Source organism: Ictidomys tridecemlineatus, chromosome 3 (assembly GCF_052094955.1).
Source record: "Ictidomys tridecemlineatus isolate mIctTri1 chromosome 3, mIctTri1.hap1, whole genome shotgun sequence".
Lineage (NCBI taxonomy): Eukaryota > Metazoa > Chordata > Mammalia > Rodentia > Sciuridae > Ictidomys > Ictidomys tridecemlineatus.
This window is the reverse complement of record NC_135479.1, coordinates 123,258,776-123,285,224: the sequence shown is the minus strand read 5'-3', so window position 1 is coordinate 123,285,224 and position 26,449 is coordinate 123,258,776. Positions and strand designations below refer to the sequence as shown.

Sequence of the window (26,449 nt, the reverse complement as noted above, 5' to 3'; positions counted from 1 at the left end):
TGTTGCTACGCTGGGGGTTGGGGACTCCCTTTGGGACTCCACTTCCGTTGATGCTTAGGCTTCATCCTTCTTGTGCCCTCAGAGGGCATGACTCAGGTGAAGGGAGTTCATTTTGGCCAGCCCCCTGGCCTCATGCAGCCCTTCAGCATCCCCGTTCAAATTACACTCCAGGGCAGCCGGAGGTGCCAGGGGAGGTAAGTTACCACCAGACTCTCTCAGCCTATAACGGGCATCTTATGGAAGAAATTGTTGCAAGGGGGGGCTATCATAATTTTCTTTTTTTTTTGTACTGGGGATTGAACTCAGGAGCCCTCAACCCCTGAGCCACATCCCCAGCCCTATGTTGTATTTGATTTAGACACAGGGTCTCAGCGAGTTGCTTAATGCCTTGTTTTTGCTGAGGCTGGCTTTGAACCTCAATCCTCCTGTCTCAGCCTCCAGAGCTACTGGGATTACAGGTGTGAGGCACTGGCTGTAATAAATTTGGGGGTTGGGTTTGGTGTTTGTGTTTTGAAAACGCCCACCTGCCATGCCTCTCAGGGTACCTCTGAGGCTTCCCCAGCAATGCTGACATCATAGGCTGCATCCTTTCTGGTTGAATTCCTCCCTAGCTTTCAAGTTATTGGAGACCAATAACTCCCCTCAGGATCCCAGAACTAGAATATGGCCCAGCACATAGTTAGTGCGCAGTCAGTATCTCTTGGTTGAATGAAGGAATGAGGAAATGACACCAGTATTTTGGTCCTATTTGTGAGTCCTTCCAGTCACTGTCTTGGATTCAGTGCCCAGCTCTACTTAACTAGGTGTATGGCTCTGGGCAAGTTTGTGTCTACCTCTTATCTCTGAAATGGAGATAGGAAGATAGCCCACACGCCCTAGCCCAGTGATCTACTCTCGGAGCATTCTAAACTAGATCATCAGATTTCGTGTACATTTTAGCTTTTGTACTTCCACTTTAGCTTACTTCCACTCCTTAAAGGGGAAGTAAGATCAATCATTTTTCTGCACCCCTTTCTCCCCAGGGGAATGATGAGCAGAGGAGCTGAGAGCCCTTAGGAAAGTGGCACTCCCCACTACCCCGAGGTTGGAGTGGTGAGGCAGTCAGCAGTGGTCACCAAAACAGAGAGGAGCAATGCCAGCATTTTCTTGGGAGGGGTACTAGTCACAACCAAGTTCACTATCTGAAAACTTGGATGACCTTGTGAGAGGCTCAAGTGGAGTTGGAGCTTAAAAAGTGGAAGCACTGAAGACTGCAATGTCATCACGTTTATCTACACCACTGTCTTTTAGCTATGCTGGTGGATATTTGAGAGAGAAAAAACAGGAGAAGAGGGAGATATAGGGGTTTGGGTGAGGTCTGGGGATGAAGGAACGGTCAGAGCATGGAGGAGAAAGCGATTCTTCTCTCCTAGGAATGAACAAATGCTTTTATGAGTAGACAATTAAAGTGAATCACTGCATGGCAAATGATCAAATGCAAACATGCAAGAAAACAAGTTTTTAATGCCCTGTTCACAGCCCAATTAACTAGATATAAAGAGAGTCATATTAACTCCAAAGCAAGGTAGCATCTCATTTTCTTTTCCGAAACGCACAATTGAATGATTGCTCTTTCCTCTTGCTGAACTTGATGAACCATGTTGACTTTACTCAACCTCCTTTGCTGTTTCAAAAGAAGTTGTTAAATAATTTTGTCATTAAAAGATGGAAGGGTAACAGTAATTGCTAAAGTCTCCTCTGCAACAAAAACAAATTACAGGGAGATATTAATTTAATGTACCTCATGCTTAGGAGTTACATACACATGTGAAGTAAGTACTGGGTGAATTATGAAGTTTGATGAGCCACAGCATGTTTCTAAGGAACACTTCTTGCACAAGTTTCAGTGTTGGAGGGAGAGGCTGCTGGCTTCTGTCCTGCTTACACCCAGATAAGCGTGTTCGAGCTTTGTCATCGAGTTTGCCTCAGGCTGAGCCAGAATGCACTGTGCTGTGCTCAGGTCTGGTGGGAAAGTCGGTCCTACCTGCTATGCAGAGGACCAGCAGGGTGGACACTGCCTTGACTATGACTAAACATTTCCAGGAAATACCTTGGTTAGAAATGGAGAGGTATTACTAGCACAAAGAAGTAAAACTGCCTTCCCTGACATCACTGACTTGAGAGAGAATTAGATCATTTGTAAGTGCTTTGAGGTCCTTGGATGAAAGGTGTTGGTAAACATCACAAAGTTAATTATAGGGCTGTTTGTGGTCTCTGAGAACTGGAAACAATGTAAGAATATCCAACAATGAAGACATGGTTAAGGAAATTATGGAATATCCACCTGATGGAATATTGTGTATCCAATAGAATGGCTACAAAGAATAACTAATGACATGGGAAACAAGTGAATAATATAAGATTAAAACCCCTCAACTCTATCTAGTGTGACTGCATTCATTTGAAACAATATAGAAAAAGGCAGGAATAACCTAGCAAATGAGCAGGAATTACCTCTAAAGGATTGTGGGGTTATTTTTTCCTCTTTCTTAGACTTACATTTTCTGAGTTTCATACAATGAGCATACAAAAGCATGTAGCTCTCATGAATCCTTTGCTAGTTTTTGAGACTTTCTTTACAGCTAAATTTGTGGTCAGGTCTCATAAATGTTCCCTATGTGCTTGAGAAGACTGCATTCTGCAGGGGACAGTAATATCTATTATGTAGGTAAGGCTTGTTAATTACTTTGCTCAGACCTCTTTCCTTATTGACTTCTCTGATTGAGCTATCAATTACTCAATTACAATGAAATAGTGTATAAAAATACCTCATAATCTGATAGTGGATTTTATCTATTTCTTCTTATAGTTCTGTCAATGAGGCAATGCTATTAGGTATACACAAATTAGAATTGTTATATCTTCCAGGTGAATTAAAGTTTTTTTTAATCAATGTTACTTCTAACAAAGCCTTTAATCTTAAGGTTCATATCGGCTTGTTTTTTTGTTACACTTTGTGTGTTGAATCTCAGCTTTTCTGTATCTGTGAATACACAGATGTGTCTTTTGTAAAAATATAAACATATTTAAATCTAGTCTGACAATCTTCATCTTTTAACATCTTTTAATCTTCTTAGATTTCATATAATTTCTGATATACTGATAGAATAACATTATTCTATCAGGTTATTTGTGTTATTTGTCCTGCCTTTTCCATGAGAGATTTTTCTTCCTTTTTGCTTTCTTTTGGATTGATTTTCCTCCTTCTAATAATTTGGAAATTATGTCTCCTATTTCTATTCTTTTAGGGGCTACTCCAGAAATTTAGTACACAGACCAGAACTTATCAAAGTAAATTCAATACCTTTATCTCCACCCACCCAACTTCTAGCCACTTAGAACACGTTAGCACTGTTACCCCCTCCAAATTATATGCTCTTGTCATGTATTTTAACTGTCCAAAACATTTCCATAGTAATAAGAATAAGGAATATTATTATTTTTTAGAGTCAATGTCTTTACTTACTTATTCCTGTATTTGCTCTTCACATTTCTGATGAAATCTCAGTTCTGCCTCCTGGATTATTCTCCTTCAGCTTAGAGTAAATACTTGACCTTTTCCTTTAGAGTCTAGGAGGGCAAACTCAGTTTCGTGTGTTCTGAAATTTTTTATTTCACACTTAGGCTTGAGAAATTCTTTTGCTGGGTATAGAAACTTGTAGTTACTTTGTCTCAGTGTATTGACAACATTCCTGTCCTCTGGCTTGGATTCTTGTTATAGAGAAGTAAGCTCTCAGCTCATCAGTCCTTTGAAAGCATACTGTCTTTTTCCCTGGCTTCTGTTAAGTATCTCCACCCCCCCCCCATTTTTGTAAGAGTGCAATATATCTGTGATGCTGTCTAGGTGTGAATTTCTTTTTATTTTATGCCACAGGGCTCCTGGAATCTGTGGACTGGGTCTTTTGTTAGTTCTGAAATTTTACTTTCTCTTTAAAATATTGCTTCTAACTTATCTTCTTCTGGAATTCTGAACAGCTATCATATTAGGCATTTTTCAACCTGTCTTCTATGTTTCCTAACCTTCCTTCCATATTTTCCACTTAGAAATCCCTGTGCATTACACTTTGGCTGTTTTTCAGATCCATTTTCTGTTTACTAATGATCTTTTCAGATGTATCTAATTAACTATTAAATATATCCACAAAGTTTTTACTTTCAACTCCTTTAGTTTTCATTACTAGAATTTGGTTTCATTTAATATTAGCTTATTCATATTTTAGAGTCTATTATTCTTTAATATTTAATATTACTCTTTAATATTATTTCTTTAAATGTTAGATACAGATTTAACTTAATTTTTAAAAAAACATTCATTTACTTATTTCAGTACTAGAAATGGAACCCAAGGGTTCTTTTTTTCTTTGTTAGAGATTTATAGTCATACAGAGTATTTGGGTTCATCCTGACAGGTTCATACATGTATGGAATTTGATTTCAGTTTTTGATCCCCCACTTTTGTACTCCCCATTCTCGTTTCTCTACTTTATTAGACTTCCTTTTGCTCATCTATTAATTTATATTTGATTGGTTCTTTCTGCCTATGCATAAAGGTAAAGTTCTCGTTGTGTATTTATATATGCACATAACATGATTTTTTTTAAAATTCTTTCTGCATTGCCCCTCCCTTACCCATCCCTCTACTCTGTCTCTTGGTCTCCTTCTTCTAATTACTGATCTTCCTTTTATCTTTATGTCATCCCATCCTTCCCTCCCTTTTTCCTTTATTTACCACAGAGCCACATCCCGGTCCTTTTTATTTTGTATTGTGAGACAGGATCTTTCTAAGTTGCCCAGGCTGGCTTTGAGCTCTTGATCCTCCTGCCTCAGCCTAAGTAGCTGCTATTACAGGTTTACAGCCACCATCTTTAGCATATGTGTTAATTTTTAATGACTGCTTTATGATACCCCTTCCCCACAACATGATATAACTTCTTTACAAGGGATTTATGAGGTTGCCAATTTTTCAGAAAGCCTTAGAACAAAGTAGAAGAAATATTGAAAATAGGAAAGCTGTTGTAGTGTCCTAGCAGTACTGACTTCTACCTTAGATCAGAATCTAACAGGTTATGCCAGTTCCCTGCAACACACCACTATAATTGGGCATATTTAGTGAATGTATTAGAAATGCCAGGAGGCCTCATTATAGACCTCTTCACCCATGGATTCCAAGGGTATCTTGCAATAAATCTCCACATACCTTATGACATAGAGCAATTGATGTCCACCGTCAGAGCAAAGGGAACATGAAAGGTGTTTGGTATTGGAAACTACAGAAAATATCCAAACTTTACCTTAGGGCTAAAACTCTTTCCCTAAGATATTGGATTTGCTGATAAATTTAAAATATTCTGTCTCAAATTTTATGAAGGTTTTTTTTCTGTGTCCATTCTCTCAGAGTAGAAGGATAGAGGATAAATGAAGTATCAAAGGAGGTTATAAAGTTCTTTATCCTCCAAAGTGGCAATCTTTAGAAGCAACTGCTTCCCCGTGGGGGCTCCCAAGGCACCTTGGATTGCCTTGACATTCCTCATGCTCTGTTTAGAGGCTGAACATGCTGCAGGGGCGAAGGAGAGGAAAGGGCAAGGACATGGGATAAAATATGAAATATAATTTTTTTTGGGGAAAAAAACCTTGATAAGGTTTTTGTTTGGCTTCAAAATTTAGTAAGGTTTTCAGGCAGCTTTATGGAGCCTAAGTTTTTATAATTATAAGCATTTATTTGGTTTATCAATTCATAAAGCCTCTTAAAATAGAACCATCCCTGGGACTCAAATGGCTACTGAGCAGGGGATGGCAAATTAATGACACTATCATGTGAAATTCTGGGACTGTAGCAAACCGGAGAACACAGTCTGCCCACAGGGCAGCCACTGGTTGGCCCGGCCTCAACTGTTTGAATGTAGGAATGTAGATCTTGTGATGTTTTTTCAAAAGTCAGAAATCAGCATTTTCATGGACAATCTCATGATTTTAAAGTGTTAGCAACTAATCCCACATTTAAAAATAAATAAATAAAAGAATCCAGAGAGAAGGCCAAATAAAATATATCCATGGGCTGGATGCTGTCCATGGACCACCAGTTTGTGACCTTTGTGTTGGACTTTACCGTTCACTAGACACCCCACTGTGAAGTAATTTATCACATCCTTTGTTGCATCAGGCTCTCAGGCAGAGCAGAGAGAAGAAACTCAGGGACACTTATGCAGAGCAGCGAGTAGATGGAGAGGAGAAGTGAACAGGAGAAGACGGCAATGACAACTTCATAAATCATAGTTGGCTGAGCCATGGGTCTGGGAGCGCAGTTGGTGGGGTGCTGCCTTGCCCACATGCGAATGTGAAAGAACAAGACAAACCCTGCCGTTTCAGGATGCTCTTAATTCCAAAAGTGAAGCTTCTCAGTCATGCTTACCAGACAGAATCCATAAGAGAATGTAAAAAATATTTTCAGAAAGGATGTGCAATATCCCTGAAAGATAAATCAGTTTATAACACTTATTCATATAAAACAAAATTAGAAGAAATAATTTTAGGTAATTCTTAACTAGTCATTGATTAGATAGATTGCCTAAAGCCGTTTACCAGACCACGTTACTCAGACCTGTTTGTTACTATATCTTTAAAGATATGTCCTAGAACACCATCGAAGCTTATTTAGATGGACTTCCCACCAAGCTCTGAAAGGGAATTCTTGTTGTGTTGCATTGAACCTGCATTCATAGCCTTCAGGGATTGCAAATGGGATTATCCTCCTACTCCCTATGTTGGTAAATGCTACTTGTTTCTGAGCTTGTCTCAATCTCCCCCATCATTTCCTCCAAAGGACAGCCTTTCCTACCTCGGTGAAGAAGAGATATAGAGACTATAAGGACGGAGACCCACCAGAGGTGCACAGGAAGCTGCCCTCCAGTGCTGGAGAGGACAGAGCCATGTTGCTAGGGTTTGCAATGATGGGCTTCTCCATCCTAATGTTCTTCTTGCTTGGAACAACCATCCTGAAGCCTTTCATGCTCAGGTAAGAATCAGAGTCCGAGATCCAGAGTTTATAATTCAGATCCTACCCAAGCACAGTGGTAAAGCTGGGAAGGCTGGTGTAGGTTTCTCCAGTTTCTGCTCTTCTGAAGGTGCAATTACTTTTCCTTCTCTTCCTGCGGGAAAACTGCTGGGTTTGGAGAATAAAGTGGTAAGAATGTGGAAGATATCCTTCCCCTACTCAATCTCTCATTTCCATACACCTCCAAACATAATCTACAACTTAGATATTTATTTAAGTCACAAATTCTCCATTTAAAAATGTCATTTCTCAGGGAAATGGGAAATATTAATCCTTCCCTGTGGAAACAATGAAAGTTTTTTGAATTTGACTATCTCTATCCAACTCCATAATAGTTGCTCAATAAATATTAGTTTCCTTTCTTTAAACTTGCTTCCCATTAAATGCATGTAAAAGCAATGGATGCTTTTACTTTGGACATTGAAAGGGCAATGAAGGCCCAGGGAGAATGGGAAAAGAGGGCCTAGGAGTCCAATGAGGGAGAGGGAGTGAGTGGCCTACTTGTGTTATTTTTTCCAGATTCATCTCCTCCCATTCCTGAGTGACCAGTGATAGGGGAAAAGGCAGAGGGCACCATCCACTAAACATATGGTGCTGCTATTATAAGAATTCCAAGGAATTTTCTCTCTGACATTAGGACCAGAAGAACTGGTTCTGTTCCTAATCAACCAGCTCACTTTTATTCAGTAGAAGCCAGGAATCATACATCTAGCTGGCTGCTAGGAAGCTCAGAGCTTATTTCTTATAACTAGAAGGGATCTCTGATGGTTTTTAGGTTTGATGCTTGTACCTCAATTCTGACTTCATTGCTTTCTCTCCTCCTTTTCCTGTTACTCCATTTTTCTCATCTATTTTAAAAATACAACTGAATTACATATATCTACATATTTGAATGTATCTGTGTAAGTGTGCGCGTGTGTGTGCGTGCGTGCCAGAGAGAGAGAGAGAGAGAGAGTGTGTGTGTGTGTGTGAAAGAGAGAGAGAGAGAGAGAGAGAGAGAGAGAGAGAGAGAGAGAGAGAGAGAGAGAGAGGAGAGAGACAATGAATATGCACACACAGGCAGACCAGATTATTTTTAAAAATGTGATCTATTTGGGAGATGGGTTGAGGATACCTCCTGTAATCTGGCACCAAACTGTTGCTCATATTTAAGGTTTACTTTTCTAAGTATTTCTGGAAATTGTTTGGTTAAAGTAATAAAGTGAATGCTTAAGGGCAATGAGTTCACATCTCTCATCTTGTGCCATCTCAAAGAGTTCTGCTCCAGAAAATATGGTAGTTAGGAAGATTTTGATAGTTCTTACCCATTCTCATGATCTTGATCCCTCATTTTCCCATCAGTGATGATAGATTTTTGTCACAGCTGCTGACAAATACACCCACAATGCTATTGAAAGAGTGTGTTTACTTTTTAGTCCTAAATATGTCCTTGGTTCAAGCTGGGTGCAGTGGTGCATGCCTGTAATCCCAGCAACTTGGGAGGCTGAGGCAGGAGGATTGTGAGTTCAAAGCCAGATTCAGCAAAAGCAAGGTGCTTAGCAACTCAGTGAGACCCTGCCTCTAAATAAAATACAAAATAGGGCTGGGGATGTGGCTCAGTGGTTAAGCACCTCTGAGTTCAATCCCCAGTCCCACCCCCCCCCCCTGCCTAAAAATATGTTCTTGGTTCCAGTTGACAGGTTCTAACCTGGCTCTTGTGTGTAGGACAGAATGTCATACTCTTTATAGCAGAGCTTTTTGAACTCTTCAAGGGGAGATTCAAATCATATTGTTTGTACTTGCTCCAGCTTTAGAGAACTTAGGTTCTAAGAGATAAGAAAGCATCCCAAGATGCCTAGGTTAAGTAGATAGGTTAATTTAGTGAAGCAGCAGGCCAGAGCTAAACCTATAAAATAACTTTATTTTCTATTTTTGATTTTCACTTGCCCAACAAGTTTTCTAGGTCTACCTCCATTTTTTTCAACGTTTGCAGTATTTTGAGTGTCTGTATTAGTTTTCTGTTGTTGCTGTAACAAGTTATCATAAGCTTGGTTAACTTAACACAAATTGATCATCTCACATCTCTGTAGGTCAGAAGTCAGACTCAGGTGTCACAGGGCTAACACCAAGGCTTTGGCTGGGATGCATTCCCTTCTAGATGTTCCAGAAGAGAACATTTTCTGTAACACTTTCAGGAGGCTGCTGAAGTCCTGGCTCCTGGGCTTCATTGTCCTCCCTCTCAGAAACCAGCAAAAGCAGGCTAAGTGGCCTGAACACCTTTATGTCACAGCACCCCGACACTGCTCTCACTGCCCCACTTCTAGGGGTTTTTATTCGGAGGGGCAGAGACTTTATTTACCTACCACTTCCATAGCCCCTGGAGGTCAGCCAGGTTAAACTGCATAGTGTGTCTCCAGTTTATTATATTAATAAAGAAAAATGATTATTTATGGTCAATGGTATTAAGAAGTGTGATATGAATCTAACTAAACAATGCATTTCAAGCATTCTGACTTTAAGGCTCTTGCTAATCTAACTTCTTGTTTCAGGCAAGAGGAAATAAAGAGACCCACCTAGATGTGTGAGGCTGCATGACAAGCTGGTCCCACACAATTCCAGCATTTCCTCTTGGTCTCATTTACTCTCTCTTGGGCATGTTCTCTAATTATTTTATCTGTATAGATCTTTTCTCAATACTACCACAAAATCTTCAGGGCAGGGACTTTATCTACCTACCACTTCCATAGCACCTAAGACATTTCGTGTATGTAGTACATGTGCAAATTCTCAAGGACTATTTTTCAAGTAAAATTTAATTTAGTACAATCCTCATGGAGCATTTAGGATGGGAGAGGTACTATGCCTTACACTTTAAGAAACATAAAGATGAACAAGATGTAGTTCCTGACTTTAAAAGAACTTCAGAAAACAAAAATGTGGTAGGTATTATAATACAGATTCCTTGTATGCGTGCATTTGGCTGTTTGTTTGGAAGCAGAGTGGGTATATGGAACTGTGTCTTGTTAGCAGAACTTTCTGCAGGTTATGTTGACTAAGCCTTATAGTTGACTCTTCCAAAGGCAGTTATGAGGACAAGCTAGTGGGTGTACAGTGTGAATCTTGGTGACACAGCACTTAGGGTAACACTACTTAGTCTATTTCTCCAAATACCTGTATCTTAAATACTGTTAAATACACAGACTCCTGGGCCTCAGACCTATTAAGACAGAATCTCTGGGAGTGTAGCCCTGGAGTACACAAATTCTACCATACACATTCAGGTAATTCTGAGCTTTGAAAACCATTGATCTAAGGGGATCTTAGGGTTGGCATAGTGAGAAATATGTCAGTAGGATTAGAATTGAGATAGAACTGGGCCATCTGCTGCTGTTTATCCTGTCTCTACGTCCTCCACACTCTCCTCCTTATCATTACGTGGCTTCTGTAACGATCCTGCATTATAACCTTTAAATAGACAAATGCCTTGGGCTACTACATTAGAAATGTGAAACTAAAGTTCCTGTAGGAGATGAGTATTTATTTTTTCATATTGAAGCACTCAGCGCAAAGAGTCGAACTGCACTACCATCCACACGCACATCATGGAGGACTGGTTGGACTGTGCTTTCAGCTGTGGCATGGACTGCCAAGGCCAGGGGAAGTACCCATGTCTTCAGGTGTTTGTGAACCTTACCCATTCAGGTCAGAAAGCTCTGCTGCATTATAATGAAGAGGCTGTTCAGATCAATTCCAAGGTAATGTAAAGTTCATGTAATAGATTTCTTAGAACCACCACCCTTTCATGACAGACTGTCCTAGCAGGGTGTAGAACCTAGAGCCATCTGTAGAGATAAGTCTGTTTCCTTCAAGCAAACATTTCCAAAGTGGTCAAATCAGGATAAATGAAGCTTACAGAATTCTTGGAGGACAAATAGGATATACAGAAAGGAGAGGCATTATTCCAGTTTTGGTAACTGAAATTCGTAGGCTGAGCAGTTTTCAGTAGGCAGTCTTACATGGGGAGCTCACATTCATCAACAAATGTTAAAATGTACTCAAGGTTGACCTTAAGTCAGTCAAACAAGATTTCTTATTAAATTTAATGGATTGTTATACTTTTAATAACTTATACAACCACTTAAAAAGACTTAAAATTTACATATACACTTAATTATAAAAGTTGCATTAGATTGACATTTACATTTTGATGTCTTAAAGCACTATTTTCAATCTGGATGCAATAATTTTTAAGGTCTCAAACATTTTTAGTCCCTAACACAGTCCCCTAAGTTCCTAATGGATATGGTAATGAACTTTAAACTTTTTTTCTTAGCACTTGGAAATGGCCATTTCACTGTGCTCTCCTGTCAACCTTTCCTTATGAACTATGTAATATTTAACCACTTTCTAAGACTGAAATTTCTCACTACAAGCATAAGCCTGAAGTTACTTTAGAATTGAAGCTGTTGCTTGGTATTAGTGACAGTGTCGTCTTTTTTCTCCTCCATATTCCTAGTGTTTTTATACACCTAAGTGCCATCGAGATAGGAACGATTTGCTCAACAGTGCCCTGGACATAAAGGAATTCTTCGATCACAAAAATGGAACCCCGTTTTCATGTTTCTACTATCCAGATGGACAATCTGAAGATGTCATTCTTATAAAAAAGTACAACCATATGGTTGTCTTCCACTGTTTATTCTGGCCCTCACTGACTTTGCTAGGTGGTGCCCTGATTGTTGGCATGGTGAGATTGACACAGTGTCTGTCCCTACAATGTGGAAAATATAGCACTTCAGTCAGAGATCAGGCAAGTGGCAGAGTACACTCTATAGGACAGCAGCAAATCCAACTGTGGAGTTTGGGGAGGAGCAAAGGAAGGAGCAGAGAGATGTTAAGACAGTGGCCAAAGTAAAGCGCTGGCCTCACACAGTGAAATTTTTGAAGACCTAAGTATGGTTGCCTGCCAATTAGACTAACCACGCAAAGTTACATATTGCATTTTTATGTGGGAAACATTTTTTTTAAAAGCTTCATTGTGTATTATATTCATTCTGTAAATATGTACAGACTCACCTCCTTTCTATTCCAAACCTCCTTTCACATAAGAGCCAAGGAAGCACACAGGGCAAAATGAGTTCAAGGTAGCTATTCTTAGTATCTAAGTTTAGCCCTTGCTAGAATCTGTCAGTATAGAAACAAATGACCAAGGTATCTACTGAGCACTTGACTGTCAGCCTAACTCTATGCAGTATAGTTCATGCAATAATTTTTCTACCAAAAAAAAAAAAAAATCCTTAGTGGTGTGTGGTGATGCACACCTGCAGTCCCAGTGACTAGGGAGGCCTAGGCAGGAGTATCACAAGTTCAGGGCTAGCCTCAGCAACTTTGCGAGACCCTGTCTTAAAATAAAAAGCCTGGGGATATGGCTCAGTGGTTTAGTGTCTCTGGGTTCAATTCCCAGTACAAAAAAAAAAAAAAAAAAAAATCCTTGGCAAAGAATAGTTCATTCTTTATAGAAAGACAAAAATGAGGGGCTGGTGTTGGGCTCAGTGGTAGAGCACTTGCCTAGCATACGTGAGGCACTGGGTTTGATTCTCAGCACCACATACAAATAAATTAAATAAAGGTCCATCAACAACAACAAAAAATTAGCTGGGCGTGGTAGTGCATGCTTGTGATCCTTGAAGGTGAGGCAGCAGGAGGATCATGAGTTCAAAGCCAGCTTCAGCAACTTAGCAAGGCCCTAAGCAACTCAGCGAGACCTTGTCTCTAAATAAAATATAAAAAGGGATGGGGATGTAGCTTAATAGGTAAACCTTTTCAGGCTTAATCCCTGGTTTTAAAAAAAAATGTATCATGGTTAATAAAATGTGGACCTACCATTTTTTAGTTCTTTTTTCACCATTCATGATAAAAGAGGAAAGCTTTCCAGAGAACTAAGTTTATAGTTAATTATATTTAACCTTGCCAAGTACCACAACATTTTTTTCTAGTTTATTATGCTTTTCATTAGCTCACTTTACTCTGTGCACATTATGACAGGAGCAGGAGAAATGACTAGAAATGTAAAGTGAAGAGAAGCTGTATTGGATTTCAACATCTACTTCAGATAATCCACACTGCAGGAAAGCGACACAGGGCTAGTCAGCAGTTGTCTGTACTTTAATGGTGTCACAAGATTCTTCCCACAAGTGCTTTCCAGATTGAGTTGAAAAGAATTTGCTTGTAGGTTGGGGTTGTAGCTCAGCAGTAGAGCACTTGCCTAGCACGTGTGAGGCACGGTGTTCGATTCTCAGCACCACATAAAAATAAACAAGCTTTGTGTCCATCTCAACTTAAAAAAAATTTTTTTTGATTTTCCAGTGTGCCTCAAAAATCTTTAAAATTTTATCAAAAAGTCTTAAATAATGGACAACAGAATAAGACTTTTAGTATTATTAGTGGTGCTGGGGGCTGAACTTAGAGCCCCATGTGTGCTAGGCAGGCGCTTTACCACTGAGCTCCATCCCAGCCCACAAGTCAGATTTTTGAAGCAACTTTTATGTGTAGATGTCATCAAACTGTAAACTTCTGATTCTGAATCAGTTTAATGCCTTTTACCAATTAATTTCAAGCCACAAACTAGTAAATAAGCTGAATTTAATAGAGCAATGTTGACTTGACCAGTAACAAATGATCTTGGATGTTTCACCTTCTTTTTTGTATGGAATGGTAGAGAACATGTCTCAGAGTAGGATTCATTTCAGTTTGTAGGCTACCAAACAACTTTTTAGATGCATATTCTTGGGCAAATCTGAAAAGCTGTCTCAACCTCTGAGCTCTTCTCATGTACACAACAGGGATAATGTCTTCATGTTTTTAAGGCATAAATAAGGTAGAGTCAATGAAACACAAAGCTTAGTTTCTGGGCTGGGGATGTGGCTCAAACGGTAGCGCGCTCGCCTGGCATGCGTGCGGCCCGGGTTCGATCCTCAGCACCACATACCAACAAAGATGTTGTGTCCACCGAGAACTAAAAATTAAATATTAAAAATTTCCTCTCTCTCTCTCTTTAAAAAAAAAAAAAAAGCTTAGTTTCTGACATCGAGTAGTGGTGCTCAAAAATGTTTGTAGCTAAAAACAAACAACAACAAAAAAACTTGAGTTCCCATAGTCAGCCTTGGTACTTTTCATTGGACAATGGGTATAGAGGGTAGGGAAGAGTGCTGCCAGAGAGAATTCCTCTGCCCCCACCCCATTCTCTTGGCTAAATGTGACACACATTTAGCAGAACTTGTGGTTTAAAGTTATGACAAAATCATTCTGTATACCAAAGACTTCCCTGAAATAAAATATATGTATGCATGTCTATTTTAAATAATTCTGTAAAAGAAAATTCTGTAGTTTTCTTAAATGAAGGTTGCATCTCTATTTTTTAATAAATTTGGCTTTCACCTCAACAATGTGCAATTCTTGTGATTTTTTTCTAAAAAAAAATCAAAACTACCAATTTGAAACCCAAAGCATATATTTCAATTATTGTTTTTCATTCAGATGAGGTTACTTGGTTCATCCCAGGAAAGACAGACATTATATCTGGAGAGCAAAGTCACTTAAAAGTTCAAACCATTTGGCAAATCAATAGAATTTAAACAATGATATGCTTAAATGCTTATAAATACTAAATATTAATGACCATGTGCATTACTGGTCAAAGAAAAGCCCAGACTTACCCTTTGCAATGTTTAATGATAACGGAAAGCAAAACTAGCTCGTTTCTAACTTCACTTTTAAGTTCTGGTTTTCAATTGTTGAAGAAAAAAGTCCATCTACCTATATATATATATACATACATACATTCATACCTGTGTGTACATACATATATGTCTGCTGAAAGTACAAGTATAAAATTATTTATGGTTAAAGGAAGTTAATATCTAAACATACATTTCTCTAATATTTATCACTTTACCAGGTTAGAAAAATTGGCTTTTAAGGCATAATAGTTTCAGGTTTTCAATCAAATTCAGCTAAATTTTGAATATTAGCAACATTGGTTTGCTTTTCAAAAGAAATGGCAAGATAGAATTATCACAGCTCTTTGTTTACATAATACACTAAAGATTGTTTGAACACAAATCAAGGTAATTTTTTTTTTTTTAATAAACAGCGTGATGTTACAGACTGCAAAGTTAAAGAAAAGCAGACATTGACAGTTTCTGATGAGCACAAACAACAGGTGCAGTCACAGGCCAAACTTCCTGCTATGAACAGCAAGACTGGGAAGAGGTCTTAAATTTAGTGATACTGTATTATCCTATATTCTTGATATAATAACACATGCATCTTGCTGTGTCAAATACTTTTTGGGCCATTGTTAAAAGGACATTAAAAACATCTGTCTCTGAACTAATGCAATATACCACAGGACTTCAATTCATTAAATGAACAAAATATAGAGAAACAGACTTGCTATAATTAATGAGGCTAAAAAGGTGGTTTGAGCTCCTTGTAGAGGAATCTAAGATAAACATTTGATGTGTCAGTAGTCTTCTGGTAGTATTACATTTTCCAAGACACTAAGGTGTTATGTTTCAAAAGGACATATTCTTTAACATTTTATTTAACCAAATTTATGTCCAAAGACTGAAGCCATTAATTGCAATTTAAAGCTTGGGTTCCACAGCCAAAAAGATTTTTAGAGTCAGATAAAGGCCAAGTTCTCAATCTACTCTAAGGGCATAAATTAAAATCTGATGAAGGACTTTTTCTTACGAAATTAACAGATTGTGACCACATTTGGAAATCTGTACTAGAATTAAGAAGCTTAGTTTTATTAAAGATATTTTAATATGAAACACTCAAGATTTTCTCCCTCCTTGATCCTAAAAGGATCAATAAAATAACAATAACCAAAAATACACCTGGTTCTGCCACAAAATTATTGTAGTGACAGATAAAATGAGGTTGCAGATAAAATTCACTGACTTTACTTGTCTTATCAAATGTATATTAATACTTTTTTCTGTACTTACCAACATGAAGAATGGAGCCTACTGTTGGTAGTAAAATCCAGTTAAGTCTAACTATGTTATACATACAATGGACTAATTTTACTTCCAATTCTTCCCCACTAAAGCTCTTACATGTAGTCATGTAAAAATCAAGTCAGAAAATATTCCTATGGCTCACACCTTCTGCTTTCTGCTAACTATCATGGCTGGAAGAGGAACATATGTAAAACCAAGAAGAAGGAGTGGCACTGAACTAGTAAGGAGGAAGTGCAAAACAAGACTTGAATGAGATAAATACGGTTATTTAATATATCATCTTGGGAGACTCCTAATAAACTTTAAACTCTTCCGAAATTCAGAACCATGTATTTGTTTACATCTTTTATGAAAGATCCCTCTTGACTAGGTCTAGCAGTGTTTGCAAACAGAAATGTGTACAAAAAAACATATACCAAACTCATGAATAAAGAAGAAAAGAGAACAAAATAAACATAAAATGCCAAATCAAGAACCTAGTACCATGAACCTCCTCACACTATAGCCTTCTCTAGACGGCTAAACAATGATTAAATTTTAGCTAACATCTTTCCTTAATGTTTCCTGCACGAAAGGTATGCCAAGTTCTGACTTCATAAACACAGTGCTCTGCAAAACTTCTGTAACATAGGAGCTTGAAGTATTGATTTGTGACTCATCTAATTTTTTTGCCATTAACCTTCTGAGGTAGAGTTACCCATCCAATTTTATTGGGACCATAGTTATCTTGAGTTAAATCCTATAATATTTTCAGAGAGTGGAAATCATTTTTTGCAAGAAAAGAAAACAGGCTTCCCAGGCCATGGCACATAAGATATATTTACAATTTTTAATGTAATAATTAAAATGGTTTTGTGTTTTACTTTAAAAAACAGCCCAGCTGTTGTTATTTTGTCACCAAGAATTATTATCTGAGGACATCGTCAGTGCTGAATTTTATAATTCGGCCTTCACAATCCCATCCTCAATGAAGAGTTGATTCCCTGATGGTTTGCACATATATTCTCACAACTTTCAGCCTTCTGTTAGATATGCCCCTTCCAGACAGGATAGATATATAAAGAATGTAATTCATTTAAACATCTCCTCCTTGTTCTGCCCCCTCCCTCTTCTCAAAAACATCTGAAGTATGAAAGTTGTCTTTAAATAAATAGGAGAAGCACCACAATCTTTTAACACCACATATTGCCTTTAAACTGAATAGTTTAGTGATGTCTTTGACATCAAAATAGTTTTTTAAGGTGGACTCGTGAGTGTGTGGGTCCAGCCCAGATCTGTAGCTTGTGCAGACAGAGAAACAAGAATTTATGATACTCAGATAAGTTCACATCCTAACTTTAACATACTGCTGGATATTAAATTTCTTCAGAGAGTTGGCAAGCATGGCCTATTGATCCAAATATGAGTTAAACGGATTTACAAAATCATTATGTAAAGAACAAATCCAAGTTCATGTGCTGTGACATTTCCATAGCGCCTTTAAAATAGGCTGCTCACAGTTTTTCTTATAATGCTAAACCACTCAGTTTTTGATGGAAAAAGAACACAGATGGACTGTGTTTTACCTATATGAAAATTACCAATTCATTTAAAATAAACTCCAAGAGGGTATACACAGTCTAATCAAGCCATCATTTTCCTGATTAATAAGAACTACACTTAACACAAAATATTTTATCAGCAGCTGTTTTCATCAAAAAACCAATAGTCATAGTTTCACAGTTGAAAAAGTTACACATTAAAATATTTTACAATTCATTATATATTCACCAGGTTCCCATTTTCTAATGGGCTTGTAATATAAAGCAGAATAGAAGGGAAAAAACTTGAAGTTGATTACTTTGACACTAAGTTTTACAGAGGACACTAAGAACCACAAAAAGCTTAGGTTCTATCATAAAATAGCAACCAAATTACACTCTTCTTTTAAAAAATCCAATTAGAAACATCTTTTTTAAAAAACCAAATCCCACAATAAGATTAACAGATTTAAATTAACAGCAGTCTAAAAATCCTAAAAAAAAGTTTTTGTATAGCTGAGAATATGGTAAAAAGTTAAAGCATGATTTTTCAAACAATTGATTATTTCTTGCTACAATGTATTTAAAGTTAGGTTTATTTATTTTTTCTTTAGAGGAGCTTTGTTCCCCTCCAAAATAATTATTGAAGGAGTACTTCTCAAGTGACTTAAGGAAACTGTAGAGCCAATAGTCAGTTACATCACATTCAATGACAAGGATGGTCAGCTCTAGGATCTGACCAATCTATGACAACTGCTCTCTGATATTGAAGTACCTGGAAATAGATCTCGTCACCCCATGCAGCTTTTGATTTTTGGTCTTGCCTTTCTGAACACTTCCTGTCCTCCTTTCTTTTTAGTTAGATCACTTAATCTATATTCTTTACAGAATTTGTCTATACTTCTCCAAACAGAATTAATTTGGTTGTAGTAACTTTTGAAAATAAATGTAAATGATGAAGTAAGCTATGTAGGCTTGTGTTTTTATGATGGAGAGGTTCTGGGGGGAAAGAGGCATAATGATAGGAACTACTGTGAAAAAGGGAGAAATCATAAATTTTGTGCAAGGAGGCTCAAGGCTTTTTTGGCACTTGGGTAAAACACAGTTCTCTGTTAATTCTTCAGTTTCCACCATCAAATTTTCAGATTTGTACCATTTCACTGAGTTTTCCTATAATCAATCCCTGATATAGAAAAGGATGGGATGTTAGTATTTATCAACTGCATATAAGCTAAATAACACAAAATGTAATTGTGAAGTTTAAATAAGTTATGAGATATTTTGTATCTGCAAAAGAATATATCTGGTTTCCTGCTTAAAACAGATTTTAAATTCTGCTTAACTATTCCAAGACAGTTTATAGAAATAAATTCTAATTTTGAAATTTATTTTTCTTCTTGGCAATATTATATACATGCTTTAATGAAGTACCTAAATCTTCAATAATTATGCCCTTTAAGGGTTCTAAAACAGCCAGATACTAAGAATATTTATATTAGAGTCCCTTGTTCACTATTCAAGACTTCTACTATAAGTATCTGATTTTGTAGACGAATATTTTTAAAGAGATGCTGTTTTACTAGAGTATACAATGTGCACTCTTTATAAAGTTGTTCTCCAATAATATGCCTAATCTAGAAAACTGTCAGTAAATTATTGCACTATTTTTTTTTTTTTGGTGTGGCACCTGGACATTTGCTAAAGCTATCTCCTAGGCATTAATCATTCATTTCAAATACTGAGTAAAAAATCAGATTCTAGAGTGATGACTAGCATTAGTTCCTACATCTTGGGTGATTGTTTAAAAAAAAAAAAAGTTTTAGAATGTGTCCTGTGCTCAAATGAGATTTAATGAGGTTAAAGTGAGACCTGATCTCTGGGAAACGATCTTAAAAATAGTTTAACGTCCTATTTTTATCATTGAAATATGGATAAACAGCTTAAAAAGGTAAAAAAGTTCATGGTTTCTATTCTTTCATATTCTAAAGTATTATTCATGAGCATACCTCAGTAGAGGGGTTTATGTAATCAGGACGATAGCCTAAATTGTGTTAATTCTGGTAACTTATTTCATATGATTGAACCACTCTTAACTATAAAAGGGTGGAAGATGAGGGATTCATGTGAAAACAGAAAGAAATAAAAGGGAAAAAGGGTGAAGTTCAATCTGTTTTCTTTAAGTAGTTATACATTGGGAATTAGTATTAATGAGAGAGTGCCTGAGCCTCGTCTACAGACCAAGAGAAAAGCTAACCATGCTGCTACTAACAATAAAAATTTGGGGTGCAAAACAATGCATGACTATGGGACAGATTATGTAAATAAAGAATATATATTAATGATAGTTTCTATAATATAAATAGCCTTTAATAAAAAAAATAATCTTTTTAATAACATTAATACTTCTATTTTCTGGAAAACATGCATGAAAAATGTATTCAGTTCAATTGCAAAAGGAGGAAAAAAAAATCAACTTAAGGTGAACACTGTACAATTCTGGAACAAATACTATTCTTGCTCATTCTTTTTCTATGATGATTATTTTACTTTGTGGGAGTCCAGAATTTCCCTAGGAAATAAGAGTCAGATCCTTGTAAATACTGTTCAGAAAAAAAACAATGAAAAAACAAAAAAAAAGACAAAAAAAAAAAAGAAAAAGAAAACAAAAACAACAACAACAAAAACACTACCTTATAACAGGTCTCATTTGTGACTGCTTCCAAAACTGTGCAGATAAGACCCCAAATCATCAAAAGGTTTGATTTATTAAAAAGAAAAAGTCTCTGATGAAATCGCAAGAGTCCCTTCCACCCAAAGCATTTTTTCTTCATTAAACAAGGAGTCAAAAAATCCATTTCAAATTGCAAATTGATCAGCAATGGGGAAAAAAAAGAAATTTTCATTCTTTTCCAATCTTAAATAATTTAACATAAGCTCTAGTTTACTTAGCCCTAATGCAATAACAGCCTTTGTTGTATCCACATTTCAAAACAGAACATTTGCAAGGCAAGTAGAACATCGTTCTTTTTCTTTCTCCATCATTGCTATATATTTTGGGGAGTTTTGTTTTGTTTTTTAAAAAAAGATACAAACAATCTTCAAAGTTTACCTTTTTTTTTTTGGACTTAAGGCATAACATGAAATTGCGCATTATTCTAAAGCTTAATTTTGAAACGAACTAGTTTAGTGCTATCAAACCCTGTTTGCATTACATTATTTAAATTATATACTATTTTATTTCTGTTCTTGCTGTAAATTCTAATGCTGTTCATGGATTGTGCAATTCCTATGCAATCAGTCTTTGCCTGCTGATAGTTATTAACAGTGCAGTGTAGAATCCAGATATTAGGCTTTCAGTTTCTTAGTTTTCCTTTCAGTTCAATGCATGCTGCTTAATTGTGTGGAAGATCCAATCCATTTTTGTTGTCCAGCCACCATGGTGTGCATCATTCATTTGTTTCATGAAATATTCCAAAGCCTCTTGCTCAGTTTTATCTAAGGCTAGGGTCTTTCGAATATATGCAATGTCATCAAAAGACTGTAGTTCTGGCATTCCAGAGCCAAGCATCATTGAGAAAAGATTAATGAAGAGATTGGCATGCTGTCGAATAGCTAGATAAGCCTTGTAACACATCTCCTGAAACCTATAAGCAATAAAAATAGTTCAGTCAGTATGATGCAAATGGTATTAATACTTTCAGATCTCTGCTCGAATTTCACACAGAGAGGCTTACTTGGACAAATAGCTCTCCTCTCCCCACTCCCCTTGCCAGCACTTTTCTATTTCCTTTACCCCACTGGAAAGTAAACTCAATGAGGATAAAAACTTTGTTTATTGTTTTATCACAAACACAAAGACCAATGTCTGGCACATTGGGAGCTTAATAAATATTTATTAATATGTAAGAATTGGTTCATACTAAAGCTTTTAGGATTTCAGCTAGGGTCAGGAGACAGAGTTGTAAATAAAGCACAATTTTAAAAAAGTAATTTAAGGTCTAAGATAGACAAATGATGTATCATAGGTGGTAAAAAAAATAATGAATATGCATGGTAGTTATAGTTAATTTGACTTTTCAACTTATATGACTAAAAATGTTTTAAGCACTATTTATTATTTGCCAATACAGAGAAGATGGAGTCCAATTATTTAAAGAGCAGTAAGTAAAAACTTTGAATGTGTTATGAAGTTTAGAAATTATTTTCCTTTTAGGCCTTAATTAGCTCAATAAATTAAATTGCCTTTCATTTTCATTCTTCACAGCATCATTCAATTTTTGCTAAATAACATTTGTTACTTAAATTACCTGAACAATATCAATTATTTCTGATAGAGCAACAAAAACTCTTTATCTTGAGCTTTTAATTTCTTGAGCTTACCTCTCAAATTCTCTGGTCTTTGTACATTCTTGAGCTCCTTTACTAATCACAATTAAGAAATCTTGTGTCAAAACGAAGGGTACACGTTCTCGTTTATAACCAAATTTTTTCTTCTTGTGATCCAAAAAGTGTCCAAAATCTATATGAAACAGCTTTCAAAAATAAGAAATTATGTTATAGGTCAACACATGCAGAAATACAATATCTTGAATTAATAAATTTAGCTTAAGAACATCAAAATATTTTAAAAAGAAAAAGTCATTACTTGTCCATCATCTTTCACCATGATGTTACTATTGTGCCGATCTCCAATTCCCAAAATGAAGGTAGCCACACAATATCCAGCACATGAACGTGTAAACAGGTCTATGGCTGCATCATATCTATATAGAAGAGATAAACACCTCAGGAGTGGTGTGGAAAACAAAGTGATCAAGGCCAAACGGAAAATATGAAATTTTTATCTAAACAACGAAACAATCACTGACATTAAGGAAGAAATACTAAGAAATTTTGAAAATGTGAAGTTTTCAAGAGTTTCTACGGAAATTTCTAGATGTTGCTTATCAAAGCATAATTCCTACCATAGTGAAAAAAATACTTATGTCATTAGTTGAATGTACATAATTTTATCAAATTATAAGCAGTCTGATCATTTAAGCCCCAAAAACCCACAAATATTTCAAAAGTTGAGCATATTTTTACCTGAAATAAGTATAATTGTTTCTTCTGGTTTAACTCAGAGGAATATATTCAATCATTAAGAGACTCATCTAACAAAAATTTACTTAACACAGTAAAAAGGAATAAAAACACTCACATTTCTCCTTTGTTCTTATCTTTGAGCCACTGATGTAGTGTGTGGCTGTTGAACTGCAGTGCGCCTTTCAGGCCACCTTTGCATTGAATTTGCATGATAGTGTGAGAATTTCTTACCACCTCAATAAGTCCTACACAGTCACCAATTGACAGACAACCATAAGGTAACATTCTGAAAAAAGAGAAACACATTTACAATTAAATAATGGAAATTTAGTATAGCAAATATTTTAATATGACAAATCATGAATATTCCATTTGTAAATTTGAATTATACTGTCAAAGGTTTTTTTTTTAAAAAAACATATTTCTAGAAAATCCACAAAATTATATAATTATTTACTACAGACTTCAATTGAGAAAGCACTTACTTGTAGTATCAGAAAAACATTACTCAGAAATTATAGCAATAAAATATAAACATTTATGACTTTAAAATATGGATAAACTTAATGATGTTTAATTTCCATTTAAGTAAAGCTTTAGGGCAGCAGTTCCCATGTTTTTGTCTCAGGACTCCATTATACTTGTAAAAATCACTGGGGACCCCAAGGAACTTTTATTTATGAGGTTTACGTCTTTGATATTAGAAATTAAAACAAAATAAAAATAAAAGCATTTATTAATTTCATTTAAAATCAAACCATTAGGATTCTTTAAACTACAAGCATGCTCAACAGTGATAAAAAAAAACATAAAATAAGAGAATAATTGGAGTAAAATCTTAAGAATGTATTTATCGGGGCAGGAGAGAAAATATTCCATATGAGAAATGATCAAAAAAACTGACCACATTTTATTAATTAATCTAAAAACAAACCATCATGTGTCAATATAAATAATATCTTTTATGAAACAAAAAACCCTGTATTGCCAGGTACAGTGTTGCAATCCCATGGGCTGGGAAGGCTGAGGTATGAGGATGGCAATTCAAAGCCAGCCTCAGCAACTTAGTGAGGCCCTCAGCAACTTAGTGACACCAGTCTCAAAAAATACATACATACATACATTAGGAAAAAAAAGTGGGGGGGTGTAGGGAGCTGGGGATATGGGTCAGTGATTAAGTACCCCTACATTCAATCCTAGTAGCAAAAAAACAAATCGGAAACTAAAATCCCACAAACCCAAACATCTCCCTCCATATTAAAAAAAAAAAAATAGTGAAAAGAGCAATATATGTCTTCAAAAATTTTTAATGTCTGGTTTTATAGACAGCCATATTTTCACACATGCTTCCGTAACCAACCTAGGTAAGGTATTTTAATTCAGGTACGTAAAGAAAATCTGGCATCATACAAATAGGTAGTTGAAAAAAGGAGATTGTCATAGTCTTCTCAGATAATAGCAGATATTTTTCTTAGAGACTATTCTAAAACTGGGCACAAGATAGTGTCTCAAGTTGCAATACGGAATCTGAGACAGATCAACAAACTTTTCATACTGCTTCATTGAAACTGATTTGTTTATCTTGCTTTTAATGGGTATCCTGCAATGGTCATTTGGAAGATATTAATTTAATGAGTTATGTACATCTTCTAAATGTTGGTATTTTTCATTATACCATACTAAAAACTCATAATTGTTAATATTATCACAGACTTTCAATTAAAAGTTTTTAAATTTGAGGACAAATTAAGTTCAGTGGTGAATATTGAGTTTTCCAAAATTCTAATTGGTGACTGAAAGCTCAAATTTTATCCTTGGCAATAAATATTGTCATAGTTGGTTTATTTGAAGAGATAGCCACATATTGTTCATTTTCAAGAAAATGTTTGCCAAATACTCATGTCTGAATAACCAGTTTTTTTTTATCATTATTTCTTTTAATTAAAATAGTATTCCAAGAAAAAGGAGCTAGTAGTTTAGTTTAGTTCACAGCTCAATCCCACAAATGTGTTTCCTTGATATAACTATCATTTTGCCATGTTGCAGTGGTGCTTTTTGGGTACTTCCTGTTTTATTATAGCAAATATTAAGCAGAGAAAAAGAATATCAAATAATAAATACATGTAGTCAAGGGTAAAGACATGAAGGCTTAAAAACAATAATGAAAAAAGCATACAAATTGTTACATAAAGTATCAAAGTATGGTTTTCTTTGCTTTGCTGGTCTCATAAAGCTATTGTCTCTTCCTCCTTTTTCTTTTTTTAACTTCCTAAAATAGTCTACACTTATTTTCATTTTCTCACTTTAATTCCTGTCACCTAGCTTCTAGGTCTACCGTTCTACTGTAAACTCTTCTTAAAGCTAACCATAAGTCATTAAATCCAGTTTTTTTTTTTTTCCTTAGTCCTTGTTTTCTAAATCCTTGGAGTACATGGCACTGCAAATGGTTTGTCAATCTCTTCCTTCTTTTGGGAACTATGAATCATTTATTCTGGTACCCTTTGACCACTTCTCTATGGAATCTTTTTTTCTACCTGCCCTGGTAAATACGGACTTTTTTTCAAGGTTGTACTCCAGCACATTTTATCTTATTTCATGTTTTTATTTTATTACCGTTGAACATGCTCATAGTTTAAATGAGACAAATTATCCTATAAGTGGGCATTATGTAAATTGTGGATGTGTAACTGACGTGATTCTGCAATCTGCATTTGGGGTAAAATTGGGAGTTCATAACCCACTTCAATCTAATGTATGAAATATGATATGTCAAGAGCTTTGTAATGTTGTGAACAACCAATAAAAAAATAAAAAATTAAAAAAAAAAGAGACACACTAAGATGTAAGGAAACAAAAAAAAAATTATCCTATAATTCTTGCTATATGAAAAACAGAGTGATAAGAAACCTAAATCTGAATTATACTGCCAAGTAAAAATGCTATTTTACTTAAATTAAGTAAATTTTAACTAAAATTAAACTTCAAATAAAAATTTAAGTATTCAGAAAATATTATAAATGAAAACTCCTTCATATTTTAAATAACTATAATTTCTTTTCTTGCAACTATTAATTTACAATTAAGTGTGATAATTACCAGGTATATTTACTTAGATCCTTTACTCTTTGAAGTTCTGCATTCTTTTTATACTCTTTGTTACTGAGAGCTGTGGTACTGGTGGCATCTTTCATGACACAGGAAATTATTATCAAAAAGGAAATGTGATTCATATAACATTAATTATCTTTGGAAAGGAAAGCAATGAATCAGTAAATCCCACCAGCACATACATCCATAAGAATGGAACTCTAAATAGAATAAAATATATTCCCTGCTTGTATAATTGTATCAAAATGGATTATATTGTCACTTATAACTAAAAAGAACTAGAAAGTTAAAAAAAAAAAAGAGTTAAGAGTCAAAATTGATGACTTAATTTTGTGCCTCAGCAGGTTACTTGAAATGTCCACTTTCTTTTTTGCAAATAAAAGGGTATTACTATTATTTGTTACTTATACTCTTTTATTTACTAGCTACTCTTATCTATTAGAGATATACAAGCCCTCATTTGGAATTACTGGCTATTTCTATCTCATCTATCATGTTGCTATAGCTAGACTTGGTTCATGCCCACTTTATGAAGCATGACAAAATTTGGAGATAATCTGATAATTGTGGAAAGTTGGACAGAAACCAATAAACTGGTAAAAACTTTAGTCGGTTTCAAAAACTTTGTTGAAAAA

The 26,449-nt window shown here is 35.7% G+C and overlaps 2 protein-coding genes across 3 annotated transcripts in view; one reads left to right on the top strand and one right to left on the bottom strand.

The window, feature by feature from the left end:
• Positions 1-132: 132 nt before the first annotated feature.
• Positions 133-15,545, top strand: Kcnmb3 (potassium calcium-activated channel subfamily M regulatory beta subunit 3). Of its 2 annotated transcripts, none has more exons than XM_078043687.1 (4): positions 133-194; positions 6,860-7,051; positions 10,626-10,824; positions 15,222-15,545. In XM_078043687.1, the coding sequence occupies exons 1-4, from the start codon at positions 133-135 to the stop codon at positions 15,345-15,347; spliced, it is 579 nt and encodes a 192-aa protein (XP_077899813.1). In that variant the 3' UTR covers positions 15,348-15,545. The 2 variants fall into 2 exon arrangements, with proteins under 2 accessions (XP_077899813.1, XP_077899814.1); XM_078043688.1 differs by lacking the exon at positions 15,222-15,545 and adding an exon at positions 11,586-12,841.
• Positions 14,562-26,449, bottom strand: part of Pik3ca (phosphatidylinositol-4,5-bisphosphate 3-kinase catalytic subunit alpha) — an 80,097-nt gene continuing 68,209 nt past the window's right edge. Inside the window, exons 18-21 of the mRNA XM_078043686.1 lie at positions 22,822-22,992; positions 22,267-22,384; positions 22,002-22,153; positions 14,562-21,265 (exon numbers count right to left, since the gene is read on the bottom strand). Coding sequence (XP_077899812.1) covers positions 20,995-21,265; positions 22,002-22,153; positions 22,267-22,384; positions 22,822-22,992 — 712 coding nt within the window. The 3' untranslated portion in view covers positions 14,562-20,994. The remainder of the gene's footprint in view (positions 21,266-22,001; positions 22,154-22,266; positions 22,385-22,821; positions 22,993-26,449) is intronic.